At 35.7% G+C, this 17,654-nt stretch overlaps 1 protein-coding gene across 2 annotated transcripts in view; it reads right to left on the bottom strand.

Annotated features, from left to right (window-relative positions):
• The window catches only part of trmt44 (tRNA methyltransferase 44 homolog), a 44,338-nt gene that overhangs the window by 7,307 nt on the left and 19,377 nt on the right, over positions 1-17,654 (bottom strand). Inside the window, exons 3-8 of one of the 2 annotated variants that reach the window (XM_039751619.1) lie at positions 15,341-15,560; positions 12,169-12,237; positions 11,402-11,509; positions 10,674-10,745; positions 9,635-9,741; positions 6,710-6,893 (exon numbers count right to left, since the gene is read on the bottom strand). In XM_039751619.1, coding sequence (XP_039607553.1) covers positions 6,710-6,893; positions 9,635-9,741; positions 10,674-10,745; positions 11,402-11,509; positions 12,169-12,237; positions 15,341-15,560 — 760 coding nt within the window. The remainder of the gene's footprint in view (positions 1-6,709; positions 6,894-9,634; positions 9,742-10,673; positions 10,746-11,401; positions 11,510-12,168; positions 12,238-15,340; positions 15,561-17,654) is intronic. The other variant, XM_039751620.1, reaches the window with a different exon arrangement.

The following is a 17,654-nucleotide window of genomic DNA, read 5'->3' as shown; positions in this document are numbered from 1 at the left end:
CATCCTTTTTTGACATTTACTTGTTCCCTATCTCCTCATATGAAACTAGTGAATGGTCTATATGCTGCTTGGTGTAAAGCAACACACAGGGTTTTACCACATGACCTTAAAAATCAAAATCTGAAAAACAAATTTATTCAATTTAAAATGTTTTGATTATATATTACAACCCAGTTAGCTGTGGGATTGGCTCATGTTCTTAAAATGTCTTTGGTATTTTTTTCTCTACACGTTTTGGCCCTTTACTCCTGTTTTTTTTTTTCTTTGAGATCCCATAGGACAGTCATCCTAGACACCTTCTCTCATGTCTATACACCAAAAGGTGTTCAGTTAATTTGGCATAGGCCTTTTGCTGGAAATGAAGTGACCATCTGATGCAAGGCTGTTTAGAGGCTGGCTGACATGTGTTCAATGACAGGGGGTTCTTTTAATTCCTCTGACCACCCCTCCCACTTAAACTTTCAATTTTTGGTCTCATGGTTGGGTGGTAGTCCTGCCATCTTTCTTTTCTTTTTTGTTTTTAAATCTGTGTCACCAGGGCTTGATGAGAGCACCATTGGAGTGGTTCTCTTTTAGATAGTAGTTTCAGAATGAGTTTTAAATATGTATTTGTTGTATTTGTTTAAAAACATTTATCACATATAATATAATAATAAATAAATAAATAAATAAATAAATAAATAAAATGGGGTCAGGGTAACATATCTAAAAGTTGCTAGAAGTTAGGGTGGCAGGGGGCCAGAGCGCAGCATTGCACTCAAGTCAAGAACTAATTAACATGCATGTCTTTGGAATATGACAGAAAACCCACTGAAACACCGGGAGGAGTAGCAGACTCCATACTAACTGCCACTTTGCAAAGGATTACAACTCAGAGTGCTTGAACTTTGAGGAGGTACTGTAGCACTAAGCTATCATGTAATTGGCTACAATAATTTTTTTTTCAATAAATTTTATAAATTGTATCTCATTTAACATACTAAAAAGCAAGGCCGTGGAGTCGGCAGGTTTTGCACAAAGTTCTTAACGGACTCGGACTCTAGCACTTAAGTCTCAATGGCTTTAATACATTTTTTTTTTTGCTTATTTTGGCTAACAAATTAATAAAAACGCATTGATGCACCAACTACAAATGTAATGTAATATTTAGAAAAATGTTGAAACCTGGCTACTATGGTTGTGTGTGCAATAACACAAGATTTGAGCAGTGAAGCACAAGCAAGAAATGCAAATAAAGTTATGGAGCAACAATGACTGCCCGTGCAGCTACAGGACGTATATATATTATACACCCATTACAGCTATATTTTTAATACCAATTCCATTAGTACTCTTACCACTGCCATCTGCAACACTGTTTTCTAATAAGCTTAACACTAGAATTACCAGAGCCTAAGAAAAAAGTCGTAATTCCGTCCCACCTTAAACTGCTTCTTAAATCCCTTCACACCTCTCCGCCAGCGCCCTTTGTCTTCTAAATATGCTGATAAAGAGAAGCTTGGAGCAGCCGGCTATTCCATCCCCCCACCAATTTAGAACGTGCACGAACTTCAGCTTGATTGAGTATCTGGGAGTGAAGTGGAGTTTTAGAGTGGAAATACTAGATCGTTGTTTGGAACACACGCATTTCATGTCTGTTCCATTTCTACAGTAATCTGTGTCAACACATTGTTAAAACAGAAACGTTTTTTATATTCTAGTAGTAGATGACAAAATGTAGGCATAAACTATATAGTGTATGAAGCCTGAAGTCCAAATAGCAAAGAAACATTTTCACAAGAATAACACAATTGCGCTTTTATTCAAAAATATAACTGCAGAAACAAAAAGCCGCCTTAACATGCGACATTGACAGCAGTTTATTGTAACTGCCTCCGTGGTTCAATAGAATCAGCCCCCGCTTGGGAATCAAGAGGTCACGAGTTCGATCCTGCGCCCCTCCATTTTGAGAAGTAAACTGTAATACGTCTTACTATTTTAGAATAAAAGCATACATTTGATTTCAGTCTGTAACAGCCGGTGCAATTTATGATCCTTGTAAAGGTTAGCTTTTTTTTTATTCACTTTTCATTCTCTCAGTAGCGTTCAGAATCAATCCATACAACCCCATCTGACCGGCTGTTTTCACTAAAGGCGCTATAGCTCTGCAGTGTACCACGATGCATACTAACGACCCCCCCCGGGTTCTGACACACAAACGCTGGTGAAGCTGCCTTCTTCGTATCTCACCGTCACTTGCTTTTTTTTTTCAGTTTTATTGAGTGTTCCTGCCAGTCCCCGGATGTTGCTGTATGCGGTTTCTTTTGTACTCCAGGACATGTAGAGGAAAGAATGGTAAAAGCAGTAACCGGCACTATATGCAATCATCAGACACTCCCCATCTGCCCGTGTCGTTCAAACACAGGAACATATATTGGTGTAAAAGTATAACAAAAGTGCACTTTTATTCAAGTGCACTTTTTCCATCGCCTTTTCCTGTAAGAAGCAATGTACACACTTCTCTCTATGCTGTGGTTTCTATTACACACCTGAAAGAAAGAGACAATATATGTGAAAATATAATCGCACTAATGCAATATTATTTGAAAACGAACAGCGTCAGATCGGGTGTGAATTTATGCAGGAACTGGAAATTCTCTGATGCGGGACCTTCCCCCAGGGAAGAAAGTACAGTGTCAGGTGCTCATTCAGTGTAATAGAAACCATAGCACAGAGAGGTGTGTACACGGCAACAAGTACACGTGTCGTAAATGTAGGAAGGACGGTCCTTGGGTGTGTGGGAACTGTTAATATTTGAATGTGATGATTTTATATAGCACGGAATGAAAATCAGCACTTCTTAGCATTGCACCATGCAAGCTGTCATCAATCGCCTACTGTAACTTGCTTTCTTTTTCTTGGTTATACAGGTAGTTTTGAATAAAAGTGCACTTGTTTTGTTTGCGAAATTAAGTGTCTGTGTGCACTTTTCATGGCATTACATGTGTATTTTTTGAGCATGCCCGTTTGAGCAGTATAAAAAGTATTGAAAAGTATAACAAAACAACGGGCAGATGGGGAGTGTCTGATGATTGCATATAGCGCCGAACTTACTGCTCTTTACTATTCTCTCCTCTGCATGCCCTGGAGTACAAAAGAAACAGAATACAGGCGCTATAGCTCTGCGTTGTACCACGATGCATACTAACGCACCGGTTCTGACACACAGGCGCTGGCGAAGCTGCCTTCTTCGTATCTCACCGCCACTTGATTTTCTTTTTATTCAGTTTTATTGAGTGTTCCTGCCAGTCCCGCATGTTGCTGTATGCTGGATATTTTCACATATATTGTCTCTTTCTTTCAGGTGTGTAATAGAAACCACAGCATAGAGAGAAGTGTGTACATTGCTTCTTACAGGAAAAGGCGATGGAAAAAGTGCACTTGAATAAAAGTGCACTTTTGTTATACTTTTACACCAATATATGTTCCTGTGTTTGAGCGACACGGGCAGATGGGGAGTGTCTGATGATTGCATATAGCGCGAAGTTACTGGTTTTACCATTCTTTCCTCTGCATGTCCTGGAGTACAAAAGAAACAGCATACAGCAACATGCGGGGACTGGCAGGAACACTCAATAAAACTGAAAAAAAAGAAAAGCAAGTGACGGTGAGATACGAAGAAGGCAGCTTCGCCAGCGCTTGTGTGTCAGAACCGGGGCGTTAGTATGCATCGTGGTACACTGCAGAGCTATAGCGAGCGCGTCTTTAGTGAAAACAGCCGTGTCAGATGGGGTTGTATGGATTGATTCTGAACGCGACTGAGAGAATGAAAAGTGAATAAAAAAAAAGCTAACCTTTACAAGGATCATAAATTGCACCGGCTGTTACAGACTGAAATCAAATGTATGCTTTTATTCTAAAATAGTAAGACTTTGAGCAGTTTACTTCTCAAAACGGAGGGGCGCAGGATTGAACTCGTGACCTCTTGATTCCCAAGCGGGGGCTGATTCTATTGAACCATGGAGGCAGTTACAATAACTGCTGTCAATGTCGCATGTTAAGGGCGGCTTTTGTTTCTGCAGTTATATTTTTGAATAAAAGCGCAATTGTGTTATTCTTGTGAAAATGTTTCTTTGCTATTTGGACTTCAGGCTTCATACACTATATAGTTTATGCCTACATTTTGTCATCTACTACTAGAATATAAAAAACGTTTCTGTTTTAACAATGTGTTGACACAGATTACTGTAGAAACGGAACAGACATGAAATGCGTGTGTTCCAAACAATGATCTATTATTTCCACTCTAAAACTCCACTTCACTCCCAGATACTCAATCAAGCTGAAGTTCGTGCACGTTCTAAATTGGTGGGGGGATGGAATAGCGGGCTGCTCCAAGCTTCTCTTTATCAGCACATTTAGAAGACAAAGGGCGCTGGCGGAGAGGTGTGAAGGGATTTAAGAAGCAATTTAAGGTGGGACAGAATTACGAGTTTTTTCGTAGGCTCTGGTAATTCTAGTGTTAATGCATTCCCTTTAAAGAGGCAAATGAAAGTAACTTAAAATCTGCTAACAGAAGATTTTTAATTTAATGTAAACAAATCTGTGGTATTTTTTAGCAGTGTCAACAAAGTATTGTGGAAGTTGCATTAAGCCTTTTTCTGTCACAAAATCAGAGGAATGAATGTCTTCACATAAATTCAACACAATTCACTCTTCTATTGTTGTTAAGGCTATCCGAAAGTACTTCTTGCTTCTTTTTAAAACACAATTTGATTTCTCCTGGGAGTATGCAGCTCAGATAATTCCAGCTATTCTACCTGAATCTAAAATCATTGAAAACCTAGTCCAAATATCTGATTATATTATTGTGATATTCTAGAATGTTTTAATTGTTCTTTGCACATCAGCCTACTAAATATTTGTAATATCCATTTAACATCTGTGGCTTAGAAATTATATCATAAAAATAAAAGCATTATGACTATATTTTAATGAGTAAACAGGACATAATCTTTTAAATATAATGGTTTATATTCAAATCAATAACACTTTTAAGTCTGTTTTATTGCAGAAAAATGCCAATAACAATGTTATTAAACATCTCTTAACACTGACCACTGGTTCTTGATAGTGTGAAAAGGTTCCATATACACAACTTTTTTATTTAGTGTCATGTAATCCCAGTCTCAGTTCACAACTTTAATTGACATTTCCATTAGCTTGCACCCTAATTTGTGTGAAGTTGTGTGCTATAATTTACAAAAATATACATGAATAATTACAAAGTAAACATTACAAATTACTAAAATATTCTAAAACATGTACTATATATTTAGAAATTTAGCATATGCTCAATTTGCAAATAAGTTTTTTTTTCTGCTGTTTGAAGCTTTTTTCTATAACTTCATAACCTTTCTAAAAAGTGTTTTCCATTAATGTATTAATTATAATACATTATTATTATCATCTCTCTATTATAAAAAAAAATCCTGCAAAGGAAAAGCAGGGCGACGATACGTGATCTTCTCAGAAGTTCTCAGAAGACACTTAAAAGTCCCGTGAGACGCAAACAATATCAAATAACACTCAGTTGTGTAAAGGCACGTAGCACACAAAGATCCTGTGCTCTCAGCACATATAAAGCGTATAAGGACAATGTGTTGTAGATGAAACGTCAACGAAAGAAGAAGAAAGAGCAGCGCGGAAAAAAGAGACCCAAAAGTGTTGCAGAGAAAAAAGGCAGATAAGAGATTATGAAAGCAGTGGAATTTGAAAGGCTCAAACAAACGATGGTGCGATACAGATGCAGAGAAAGGTAAAGAATATGAAAGCAGTAAAATTCTAAAGTATTGTACCATCTCAGCCAGGTTGAAGCCTTTTTTGTTTTAAGTGACTGTTAGGTCTGAGTGAGGGAGGGCAGAGTACAGCACGGAAGACTGAAAGCAGCGTGACGGCACCTCCTTAGCCTGTGTTCAGCGCCCCCCCCATCCCCCCCCCTTGACAATGCGAGCAGCATTATACACCCTGAGAAAGAGATTTAATTACGCCCGGGGCAGAAAATCAAAGACAAGTATTGTGTTTACAATATCACGTGAGATAAGGCAGTAAGACATCATTTAAAACAAGTCCACGGACATCTAACTAGCAGTTATTGGATTGCTGTTGGCGGACATGCTTCATGTGCTCACAGCTCTTAAAACAACAACAAGAGAGAAGCAAAACACGCAGCTCACCAGCAGCAAAAAGCCTGCCGATGATCAGAATGCTTCTCCTTAGCGTGCGTTCAGCCAAGCTAACCCTTGCCCCCACCCCTTTCACAACGCAAGCAACAGAGATGCGAAGTGGCAAAAGGACAGCTGCTGTACAGGCTTTGAAATAATCGGGCAGCGAGACAAGCAGAACAGGCAGCTCGCCAGCAGCAGAAAGACAGCAGATGATCCGACGGCATCTCCTTAGCGTGCATTCAGCCGACCCCCTTCACGACACAAGCGGCGTTATACGTCATGCGAGAAAGAGATGTAACCACGCCCGGGGCTGGAAATAAAGTATTGTTTTTACGAAAGTTTTAAAATAAAAGTGAAAATAATGCATATGTAACAATTCTAATGAAACTAACAATCTTTTTTAAATGTATATGTGGTAAACAAAACCCGGGGGTGGGTGGAGCCTCCTAGTTATCATTATTATAAAATAATACGATCAATCAATTTATTTTAAAAAATTATACCCGCTTTGTTGATGGAATTCTCAGACAATCTTCTTCAACATGAAATCCACAAACAGATCCAACTTCTGTAATGAAATCTATGTATTCTCTATACTGTGTCTTCTTGCACTGTCTGCGACAGTACTTCCCATGGAAATCAAAAAAACAACATGGTAGCACAAAATACCGACAAGAATAAGAAGATCTATAAAAAAAAAAAAAAAAATTAGTTAAAGCACATTATTAACCACAATAAAAGCTGGTCTTAAGTTCAATAGAATTACAGAAAATAATGTATAAGTAATATGTGAAAATATTAAGTAATTAGATGCACAATTATGCACTATGTATATAAACTGGAATATAGTACAGATTTTCTGCTTGGGTTATGGAAGCCACTTCAGTCTAAAAAGGACAACAACTTACAATACTAAACTACAATGCTAGACAACAGAAAACATAAAGCAAAGCAACTGACCAAGTCTGACAACTTATTAGTATTAATTAAGCCTTATTCTTTCAACACAGAAATTATTTTATTTTTACTACAGGAGATCTTTTTCATTTTTGTAATTCTCAAATAAACATAAGTTAAAAAAAGTAGTAAGATAAATACAATTAAATAAATAAAAAAAGTGAGACTTTAGGAAAAATACTTGGGTCTTATCAAGTGCCTTTCTTTAGGTGTTGCGTGTAGAAGTGCAATGAGATGCTGAGAGGGATAGCAGTTGCAAAGCAGCATGCAAGATAAGGAGATCAAGCACCTTTGGAAACCATCATTACTGCCTTGGGAAGCAGACAAAGTTGAAATATACATTTTCACTTTCCAAAAAAATAAACATTTAAATTTGACACAAATTAATACATTACTACTTAAATTTGGAAAAAATAATGACTAATGTGAATTTAACAATTAATTCAGGTGTAACACGTTACAATGAGCTATGGCGGAGTAGTGGCTCTGAGGCTAAGGATCTGTGCTGCCTTGTTGGTAGTTTAAATCCCATTACTGCCAGAAGCGATCCTACTCTGCTGGGCCCTTGAGCAAGACACTTAACTTGAAAATTGCTCCAGGGTGTTGTACAATGGCTGACCCTGTGCTCTGACCTCTAAAAGGTCATGCAAAAAGAAAATTAAACCCTCAGGGATTAATAAAGTGTATAATAATTTAAAGCTCCTCACTCTCATACCTTGCAAACAGTCTACAGCTAGATTTACAATTTCTGGATTTATCAGTCCCTAATGATAATTATACAGTGGTATGAAAAACTATTTGCCCCCTTCCTGATTTCTTATTCTTTTGCATGTTTGTCACACAAAATGTTTCTGATCATCAAACACATTTAACCATTAGTCAAATATAACACAAGTGAACACAAAATGCAGTTTTTAAATGATGGTTTTTATTATTTAGGGAGAAAAAAAAATCCAAACCTACATGGCCCTGTGTGAAAAAGTAATTGCCCCCTGAACCTAATAACTGGTTGGGCCACCCTTAGCAGCAATAACTGTAATCAAGCGTTTGCGATAACTTGCAATGAGTCTTTTACAGCGCTCTGTAGGAATTTTGGCCCACTCATCTTTGCAGAATTGTTGTAATTCAGCTTTATTTGAGGGTTTTCTAGCATGAACCGCCTTTTTAAGGTCATGCCATAGCATCTCAATTGGATTCAGGTCAGGACTTTGACTAGGCCACTCCAAAGTCTTCATTTTGTTTTCTTCAGCCATTCAGAGGTGGATTTGCTGGTGTGTTTTGGGTCATTGTCCTGTTGCAGCACCCAAGATCACTTCAGCTTGAGTTGACGAACAGATGGCGGACATTCTCCTTCAGGATTTTTTGGTAGACAGTAGAATTCATGGTTCCATCTATCACAGCAAGCCTTCCAGGTCCTGAAGCAGCAAAACAACCCCAGACCATCACACTACCACCACCATATTTTACTGTTGGTATGATGTTCTTTTTCTGAAATGCTGTGTTCCTTTTCGCCAGATGTAGCGGGACATTTGCCTTCCAAAAGTTCAACTTTTGTCTCATCAGTCCACAAGGTATTTTCCCAAAAGTCTTGGCAATCATTGAGATGTTTCTTAGCAAAATTGAGACGAGCCTAATGTTCTTTTTGCTTAACAGTGGTTTGCGTCTTGGAAATCTGCCATGCAGGCCATGTTTGCCCAGTCTCTTTCTTATGGTGGAGTCGTGAACACTGACCTTAATTGAGGCAAGTGAGGCCTGCAGTTCTTTAGACGTTGTCCTGGGGTCTTTTGTGACCTCTCGGATGAGTCGTCTCTGCGCTCTTGGGGTAATTTTGGTCGGCTGGCCTCTCCTGGGAAGGTTTACCACTGTTCCATGTTTTTGCCATTTGTGGATAATGGCTCTCACTGTGGTTCGCTGGAGTCCCAAAGCTTTAGAAATGGCTTTATAACCTTTACCAGACTGATAGATCTCAATTACTTCTGTTCTCATTTGTTCCTGAATTTCTTTGGATCTTGGCATGATGTCTAGCTTTTGAGGTGCTTTTGGTCTACTTCTCTGTGTCAGGCAGCTCCTATTTAAGTGATTTCTTGATTGAAACAGGTGTGGCAGTAATCAGGCCTAGGGGTGGCTACGGAAATTGAACTCACATGTGATACACCACAGTTAGGCTATTTTTTAACAAAGTGACAATTACTTTTTCACACAGGGCCATGTAGGTTTGGATTTTTTTTCTCCCTAAATAATAAAAACCATCATTTAAAAACTGCATTTTGTGTTTACTTGTGTTATAATTGACTAATGGTTAAATGTGTTTGATGATCAGAAACATTTTGTGTGACAAACATGCAAAAGAATAAGAAATCAGGAAGGGGGCAAATAGTTTTTCACACCACTGTATGTAATGTCCCTGTTTACAAATTCTTATGTATGCATTTACAAGCTTACAGATTATTATAATGCTTTTGCCCACATACCTTGATGCAATTACAGGTATCCATGGTGTGAGTTCATCAGAATGGTTGCCAATCAGCCAGTCGAAATTTGGAAATAAAAAGCTATCACTTGGGATTATTGCACATTCCTTTAAAGAAAACATTAACAATTTGGAACATTTTAACCACAAACATAGATATAGATAGAACACAGATGAACATTCTTAGTAATAATTTTCTATCCACCTAATCATCCATTTCTGATTTCTAAATGAATAAAGAAAGTATGAAGCCTTAGTCTATCCTGGCAACAAAAAACAAACAGCAGGCACCAGGTCTGGACAGATAGTCGGCCTGTTCAGTGCAGATAAAAACAATTACACTAAAATGCAAGTCTCCTAACTAACTACAAAAGTACACTAGAAAGAACACCCATTTGAAGAATTATATCACTAAATAAATATTCTGAAATCCTCCACATTAGATCAGGGCAATTTCTAATGTGGAAATAACAGTGCAGGTCAAACAAAACATTTTCATGGCAATGACAGATAATATCATTGTGCAAGTTCTAATATATATAAATCAATATGATGTAAAATCTTTTGGAGAAAAAGAAATATTTTTTATCAGTTACTCAGAAACCTGTAAGATCCACAATGAATTTCAAATTCAGAATGTTTCCACTAAATGTCTAAAAAACATAAAATAAATATGTAAACAGTAATGACAGGTATCTTTGATATGCAGCTAATTATGAAATGCAGGGTGAAACAAAAAAATTCATAAATCTGTCTATATTATCAAACTACATAAAGATGGGATCTGAATACAGTAATGTTAGGTGAGTATTAATGGAATTCCAAATCATTAAACAAGCAACAAGACAAGAAATCAAAGTCAAAGATTATCAAAACATATGGAATCTTAAACACAATGAAAAATTAAGAATGTTAATTGTCACTTCATTCATCGTTATATAATACATTTTAATACATTCATATGTAAACTACTGTAGTATTAGACTTGTACTCAAGCATATATTAATATTGTATTTATTTGTTGAAAATAAATGCAATACCTCTAAACAAGTTTGTTTTCCATAAAGGTCCCAGATCTTTCGTTTTCTGACATCAATTCCTTTACCAGAATGCTTGAAAGAAAAAATGTACTTTTATCATTATTTCAGAAATTAATGGAAAAAATAGCTATACATTTTAAAATGTGAATTTAAAAACTGTGATTATAAGAAGTAATGTAAAAACTGCATTTTATAAAATCCTTCTAATTTGTTCACCTTCTGTCCTACTTGGCAAATAAAGAACTAAACCTAAGTCATAATCAAAAATATGTTACTTCACATATCTTTACTTTAACAGCCAAAAAATACATGTAGTATAAAACAAAAAAGAACTCCTACATATAGAAAACATAAAATGTTTCAAAATAAACATCATACAACAACATTTATTTATATAGCACATTTTCATATAAATGATGTAGCTCAAACCGCTTCACAAGATGAAGAAAGAAAAAAGAAAAATATAAAACTAAGTTTAGGCAATATTAAGTAACAAAGAATAAAGTAAGGTATGATGGCCAGGGAGGACAGAAAAAACAAACAAAAAAAAAAACCCCAGAGGGCTGGAGAAAAAAAAAAAAAAAAAAACAAAATCTGCAGGGGTTCCAAGACCATAAGACCGCCCAGCCTCCACTGGGCATTCTACCTAACATAAATGATCTAAATCAGTCCTCATGATTTTCAGGCTTCACGTGGAAGAATGAGATGATGAGATAATGTGGACCTACCCCTTCATTACTTAAAATATGAACAAGCAGGCCATTTCCACATCCTAGGTCTACAAAAGACTGCTTCTCTATTAAACCCTTTTCCTTCCTTTCTTCCTCCCACATTACCTATAAAAATAACAAAAATACAGAATTTAAGGTAATAATAATAATAATAATGAATGTATTTATATAGTGCCTTTCTGATGCTCAAGGTGCTTTAGAAGAAATAATATTATGTTGCCTCAAAAACAAAAAAGAATATGTCAATCTATAACAGAATACATGTATGAGCAAAATTAATTATTTATTTATATCACTGTAGGAAAAACTAACAGTTTTTGTTTAACTGTTATGGCTATAGTATTTAGCAGACAGGTCAAAGTTCAAGGTATTTTTAAATAAAATCCCCAACTGACAGTAGTCAAGTTATGAATCCCGCTTTATGAATCCAGTTCTATAAATATGTAAACAGTTAACCACTGTGCTTCAAGGACAGAATAAGAGTACTACTGTACTTCACTAATTTTTTGTTCATTAAAAAATGAAAAATGGTAGATCATGTACAAAGTTAATGAGAATAACTTGAAAATAATAATAAGCCAAACTTATATCTTTACAAAAAAGCTCATTTTTATCCACTGAATTAAAATCTTGCTTCTGAAAGGAAACAATTTATCCACAGTGTTTTTTTACAAAATACTTTCCTGCTTTATGAAGTATCCAATTTCAGAATAATGACTGAAAACAACCCATGTAAATTTGATATGGACTGAATTGAAACATACCAGTAAATATGTTGCAATGGCAACATCTTCATAAACAAATTTTTCTGGATCAGTGACTTCAGGCCATACCTATTATTAAAAACATATTGTTTACATCAAAGATAGATCAACGTTCATGTTCAAGGCATTATGTCAGCTGTTACTGCATATGCAAGTAGTGATAATACAATATGTAGGCAATTTAATTAAATTAGTTTATTACTGCACATGTAAAACAACAAGGTCTTGTAGAAATATTTATTGTGCTATTACAAATTCAGGAACAAATGACTGAACAAACAAAACTGATAGCTACAAAATACATTAAGTGAAATCAAAACGTTGAGGTGAGACACATATACACAAAGTAAATCATGCCACTGCTTCTAATAATTTGTGGGTGTTAAAGGATTCTGAAGTTAGATTATGCAATATATATACATTTGTAAAACATAATGGTTAGGAAGGAGTAAATAGCATTTTAATTAGGCGGCATAAGAATAATGAAACACCATTTGTTACTTATGAGAGGCAGTGGTAGCATGGTGAAAAATATGTAAATTGGGGAGAGCTGGAATATCAGACACAAAGGAAGAAGGTGGCCTATAAAAAAAAAAACACAACAAAGTGCACCCAAATACAAAAGGCAGGAGTTACATGGAAACCAGTAAATGACATATGTTTAAGGAAGTGTCACAAGAAAAAATGGATGTAATTAGTAGTAGGTACTTGAAAATGAAAGTAACATCAAAATTGATCAAAACAGAAAGAACTGGAAATCAATACATGAAAACCTTTTTCTTTTTGTGATCTAGTTGTTAATTAATAAACAATCACAACAAACCAAAATGAAGTGCATAAGACAAGCCTTGTATGAACAGAAAGCTTTGTAGAAGACACAATGATATCAGCCCACAATGCCCAAATTCCCTCCTAAGTTCCCAAGTACACCTAGCCTTGTATGAACAGATATAGCTTTGTAGAAGACACAATGATATCAAAGGGACTGAACTGGAAATCAATACATAAAAACCTTTTTCTTTTTGTGATCTAGTTGTTAATTAATAAACAATCACAACAAACCAAAATGAAGTGCATAAGACAATAAAACACCCAGCCCACAATGCCCAAATTCCCTCCTAAGTTCCCAAGTACACCTAGCCTTGTATGAACAGATATAGCTTTGTAGAAGACACAATGATATCAAAGGGAAGTAAAAATGAGAGAGAGAGGAAATAAAATCCCATATGGATGCTGGATCACAGCTCCTGTCTATATGGGTACAGAGCACTTGCACAGAGGACTGTCAATTTAAAATAAAAGAGCAGGATACACTATTAATCAAAGCTTATTATAACTCAAGACAATTTAAAAATTAAAAAAGGAGGCTTGCCATAAATTAAAGAATACTAAAATAGGAGATTTCCAGTAAAATGCTAAGACCAATTTAGCAGCAGATGTGTCTAGAGAGAAAAAACTCTGCAGGAAAGAAGGAAGACAGAATTGAAAAAAGTCCAAGAGAAGGAAAATTTGAGGGAAGAAGAGATGAGACAAACGTTGAGAAACAGAAAACTGTAAACACTGAGCATTTCCAAAACACATGTAGGAAGTGGATCCAGTTGACATACCCAAAATGTCGGCCTAGTGAGTCATTTTGTGATACAAATAGTATAGTATAAAGGGTTCTGGCAGAAAACAGGGTTTGGGTAGCAGGCAACACCGAGTTACCAAATTAGATCTCCACCTGCAAGTCATGGATTCTCAACCAGTACTTGGAAAAGTTAACAAATTAGGAATAAACATAAAATACTGATATTATTGTGAGAAAAAATTATCTGGCTAAAAACAGGTGTGAAAAAATGTTGAAAAACATGATGAAAGTTCAGGTATGACTGATGTCAGAATTGTTAAAGGCAACAGGAGCTCTTGGACCTTAAACAATGAAGTAATATAAAATTGTGAGGGTGAATGGGAACCCCAGCAGATTGAAAAAAACTATGCTAACTCTAGCGTAAAAAGAAAGGGGTGATGAACTGGAATAATATTCACAATTTTGTATGGAGGTAACTGAAAGCATGCTAGAGGGGAAAAAATAAATATAACTAGAAATCTATTATAAAGAAAGTCAGTCAAAACAGGAAACAAAATACCTTTGAGCCGGGAACAGACGGAACTGTCAATGCACCCTCTGCAGGTGGACTAAAACCTTCTTACGATGTTTATTTGTTTTAGTTGGTGCTTGGCCAATGCTGCAAGCAACCCAGGTCAGGGCAATAGAATTTTTTGGCTTGTCTTTTTGGTATGATCAAAAAGTTTATAGTGCACCTTTCAACAAATAAACTTTCCTAAGGATCTTTATATCAATACAGTATTTTTTATTGAATGATTTAATATAGTTTTCAACTCCAGTTAAAACCACTCCTATATATTTCTTGAGCTTATCCTAAAAAGTCAGTTTCAACATACAATTGTGCCTCATACTTACAGCTCAAAATGCTTTCAGTACGATGTACTATAAGAGCAGAATAAAAATCATTTTCTGGAATACAGACTCTTGTGTTTACTGTAAATTCACCATTTAATTGCCATGTACATTAGTGACAAGCATGGGTATAAGAATTTTAAACACCATTTTAATCAATCCCACGTGCTTGTTTAAATAAAAAGTATAAGACTATGTTTTAAGCCTAACTAGAGAGGTATAAATTTCTTTGTTACAATTTGTCACATCTACCTTTACATCAACGTTTTGTTCTTCTAATAGAGAAATGAAAGCAAAATGAAAAACAAAGAGCAAAGGTTAGGAAGATGTTCAAATTAGAATCATAATTTACGAGATTCATTAGTAATAACAGGATTGCACATATAAAACAAAATGAGCAGTATTGCTCATAAAACCAATCCAACCAATTTCTAGCCTATAACATCATTACTACGCACAAGACAAAAACCATCCCAATACAGTGTGCTAGACAATCACAAGGCACATTCAAATCTACACCCATGCACACACTCACTCATATGGGTTTAAGTTCAAGGCTGATAATTAACTAAATACAAATCATAAAGAAAATGCTAAGAATTTTTTTACATTAATGCAACATAAAAGGTTTTCTAATTTATTATGAGCCATGCAACCATTAAATTATAAAAAGAACTGCATTAAAAATAATTTAGTATTTAAATTACTTACTTTAACCATTTCTTTGTATTTCTCCTTTAGCTGCTGATATAAATTCCCATATTTAGCCATTGGAATAAGTGATAATGTACTTTTAAATTCACTCCTTTTGATTTCGGTTGACCATCTAATTATTTTTGGTAACAGTTCACTGCCCAGCCATTCACATTTAGGGTAAATAATGGCATCTGAATACCACTGTTCAATGTTCATTGCTAAAATCAATACTGACCTGAAAGAAACAAAAAGTACATTTTTCCTTTACTCAAAATTTTAAATAGGAACTTTAGCACTCCAGGTCAGTTTGCATACCATTAATTAGGTATTCATCACTTGGCAAGACATGTTCTAGTTTTTCAGTCTGTTTCTGCATTTAATCAAACGTCTAGGTGCATGTAGTTCATGCTTGTTGTCTTGTGCATATAGTACTATGACAGTCTAACTTGAGTATCCTCCACAGACAACTGACAATAGTATGTTATCAAAAAAAGAGAGTGCATATACAGTAAGAAACACACATCCTTTATGCTGACACGGCTGTCAGTACCAGCAACTGTTGACTGACTTATTACCTAAGACTAAACTGTCTCTGAATCTAGAAATGTGAATAACAATAGTCATGCACCACTTGCCAGGAAGGAGGAAAAATAGACGTAATAGGTATATGTATTTATTAATATTATTTATACTTCTGGGGCGGCCTGAGATGTGTCTTGATCAAAATGGCGCTGTGGGCCAGTGATATCCTTAGCTGCAGTTTTTGTGATACTGGACTGAGGAGAAGCACTACCAGGATATTCATCAGCCAATGAAGATGGACTCCACTGTACACCTACAGAAGCTGGTAAACCTTCAGTATTGTGCAAACGTCTTTGGCAATTGTGGAAAAAATGCTGCAAAGCAAGGACACTTTCAAATATAATGCCATGAATCACTTTTACTAATCAATAAAGTTCCTAAAAAGTACAGTTAACAGAAAAAACATAAATGAAATCATTATTTGGTGCGAACAACCTTTATCTTGAAAACAACAAAAAGGAATAACTTGACACAGCAGCAAAATCTCTTAGGCACACTTGCTTGCTGTTTCTGGATTTAGTTGTGTGATAGGTTGTTCTGTGTCTGCAAGTAATCCCAGACTAGTTTAATGGTGCTGAGATATGGGCTCTGTGTGGCTATTCCATCTGTTGCATTATTCCTTTTTCTCTTTTCCCAGCAGTTAATTTGTTAAGATTTTGAGTTCATAATCATGCTTCAGGCAAATCTGGTTTCTTTTTCATTTTGGAGGAATGGCTTTTTGGTCACAACCCTTTTATGAAGACCGTCTGTGATAAGACTTCTCTGGACTATAGATAGGTGTACCGGTGTGCCAGTGGTTTCTGCCAATTACAAAATGACATGGTGCTGGAATCTTCTGATTTCAAAGGGAAGTGTTTTATCATGAAAAGGGGTTTGGAGTCACCTCTCCTTAAAACAGAGGTCCCCAACTCAAGTCCTAGAGGGCCGCAGGTTTTCATTCTAAATCTTTTCTTAATTAGTTACCTGTTTTTTGCTGCTAATTAATTCTAAGACGTTCTCATTAAAGCAAATGAAAAATAAATAGTCATAATTCTGTTTTTCCTTTTATTATTGTAATGATTTAAAATATTTCCACTTAAAGAACTTATTTAGTGTCACCATTGCACACTTAGCTACATCCATCAACACATGGCACCTTGCTAGATACATAATACCTAAAACAACGAGAAGTGATTAAAAATATTCAGCCCGCCTTTTTGCAGTTTTGCTGCTTCTGCAAAGGAGAAGATAGATCAAATTTAGTTGATTCCTGTCTGTTAATCACTGACTCTTGGCTCCTGCTTGCAGCACTCAACTGGCATTCAGTGCTACAAACTTAACTCGGAGTCTGCACACTCTTACTTTGTATTGAAGGTATTTCTGTTTATTATTTTTAACTAAATACATCCTATACAACATGTGATATACTATGTCAGCTTAGTAGCTTCCTGATAAACATGTAAACTCGTTTTACAGAAGTTGCTTTGATGTCGGCTAAGTAAAAATTATAATGAGGACTAAACAATTAAACATCATTACAATTTAATATTTAGTGCACTCAATTAGAAATGTCACAATACCAGAATTTTTGTGTTCGATACCAATACCAGTGTAATTTTTACATAACTTGATACTAGGAATGCTCCCATTGAACTGCCACCAGTCTAAATTGGCTGATTTTCACTACAAAAGACTCGACCGATGATCTGTAAATTGGCCAATCACAAACACCAATCTTTTCAGACCCTGCTTTTCTAACCTTTACAGT

This window comes from Polypterus senegalus, chromosome 4, assembly GCF_016835505.1.
Source record: "Polypterus senegalus isolate Bchr_013 chromosome 4, ASM1683550v1, whole genome shotgun sequence".
Taxonomy (NCBI): Eukaryota; Metazoa; Chordata; class Cladistia; order Polypteriformes; family Polypteridae; genus Polypterus; species Polypterus senegalus.
The sequence above is the reverse complement of the archived record's forward strand: the minus strand, read 5'-3'. Positions and strand labels throughout refer to the sequence as shown.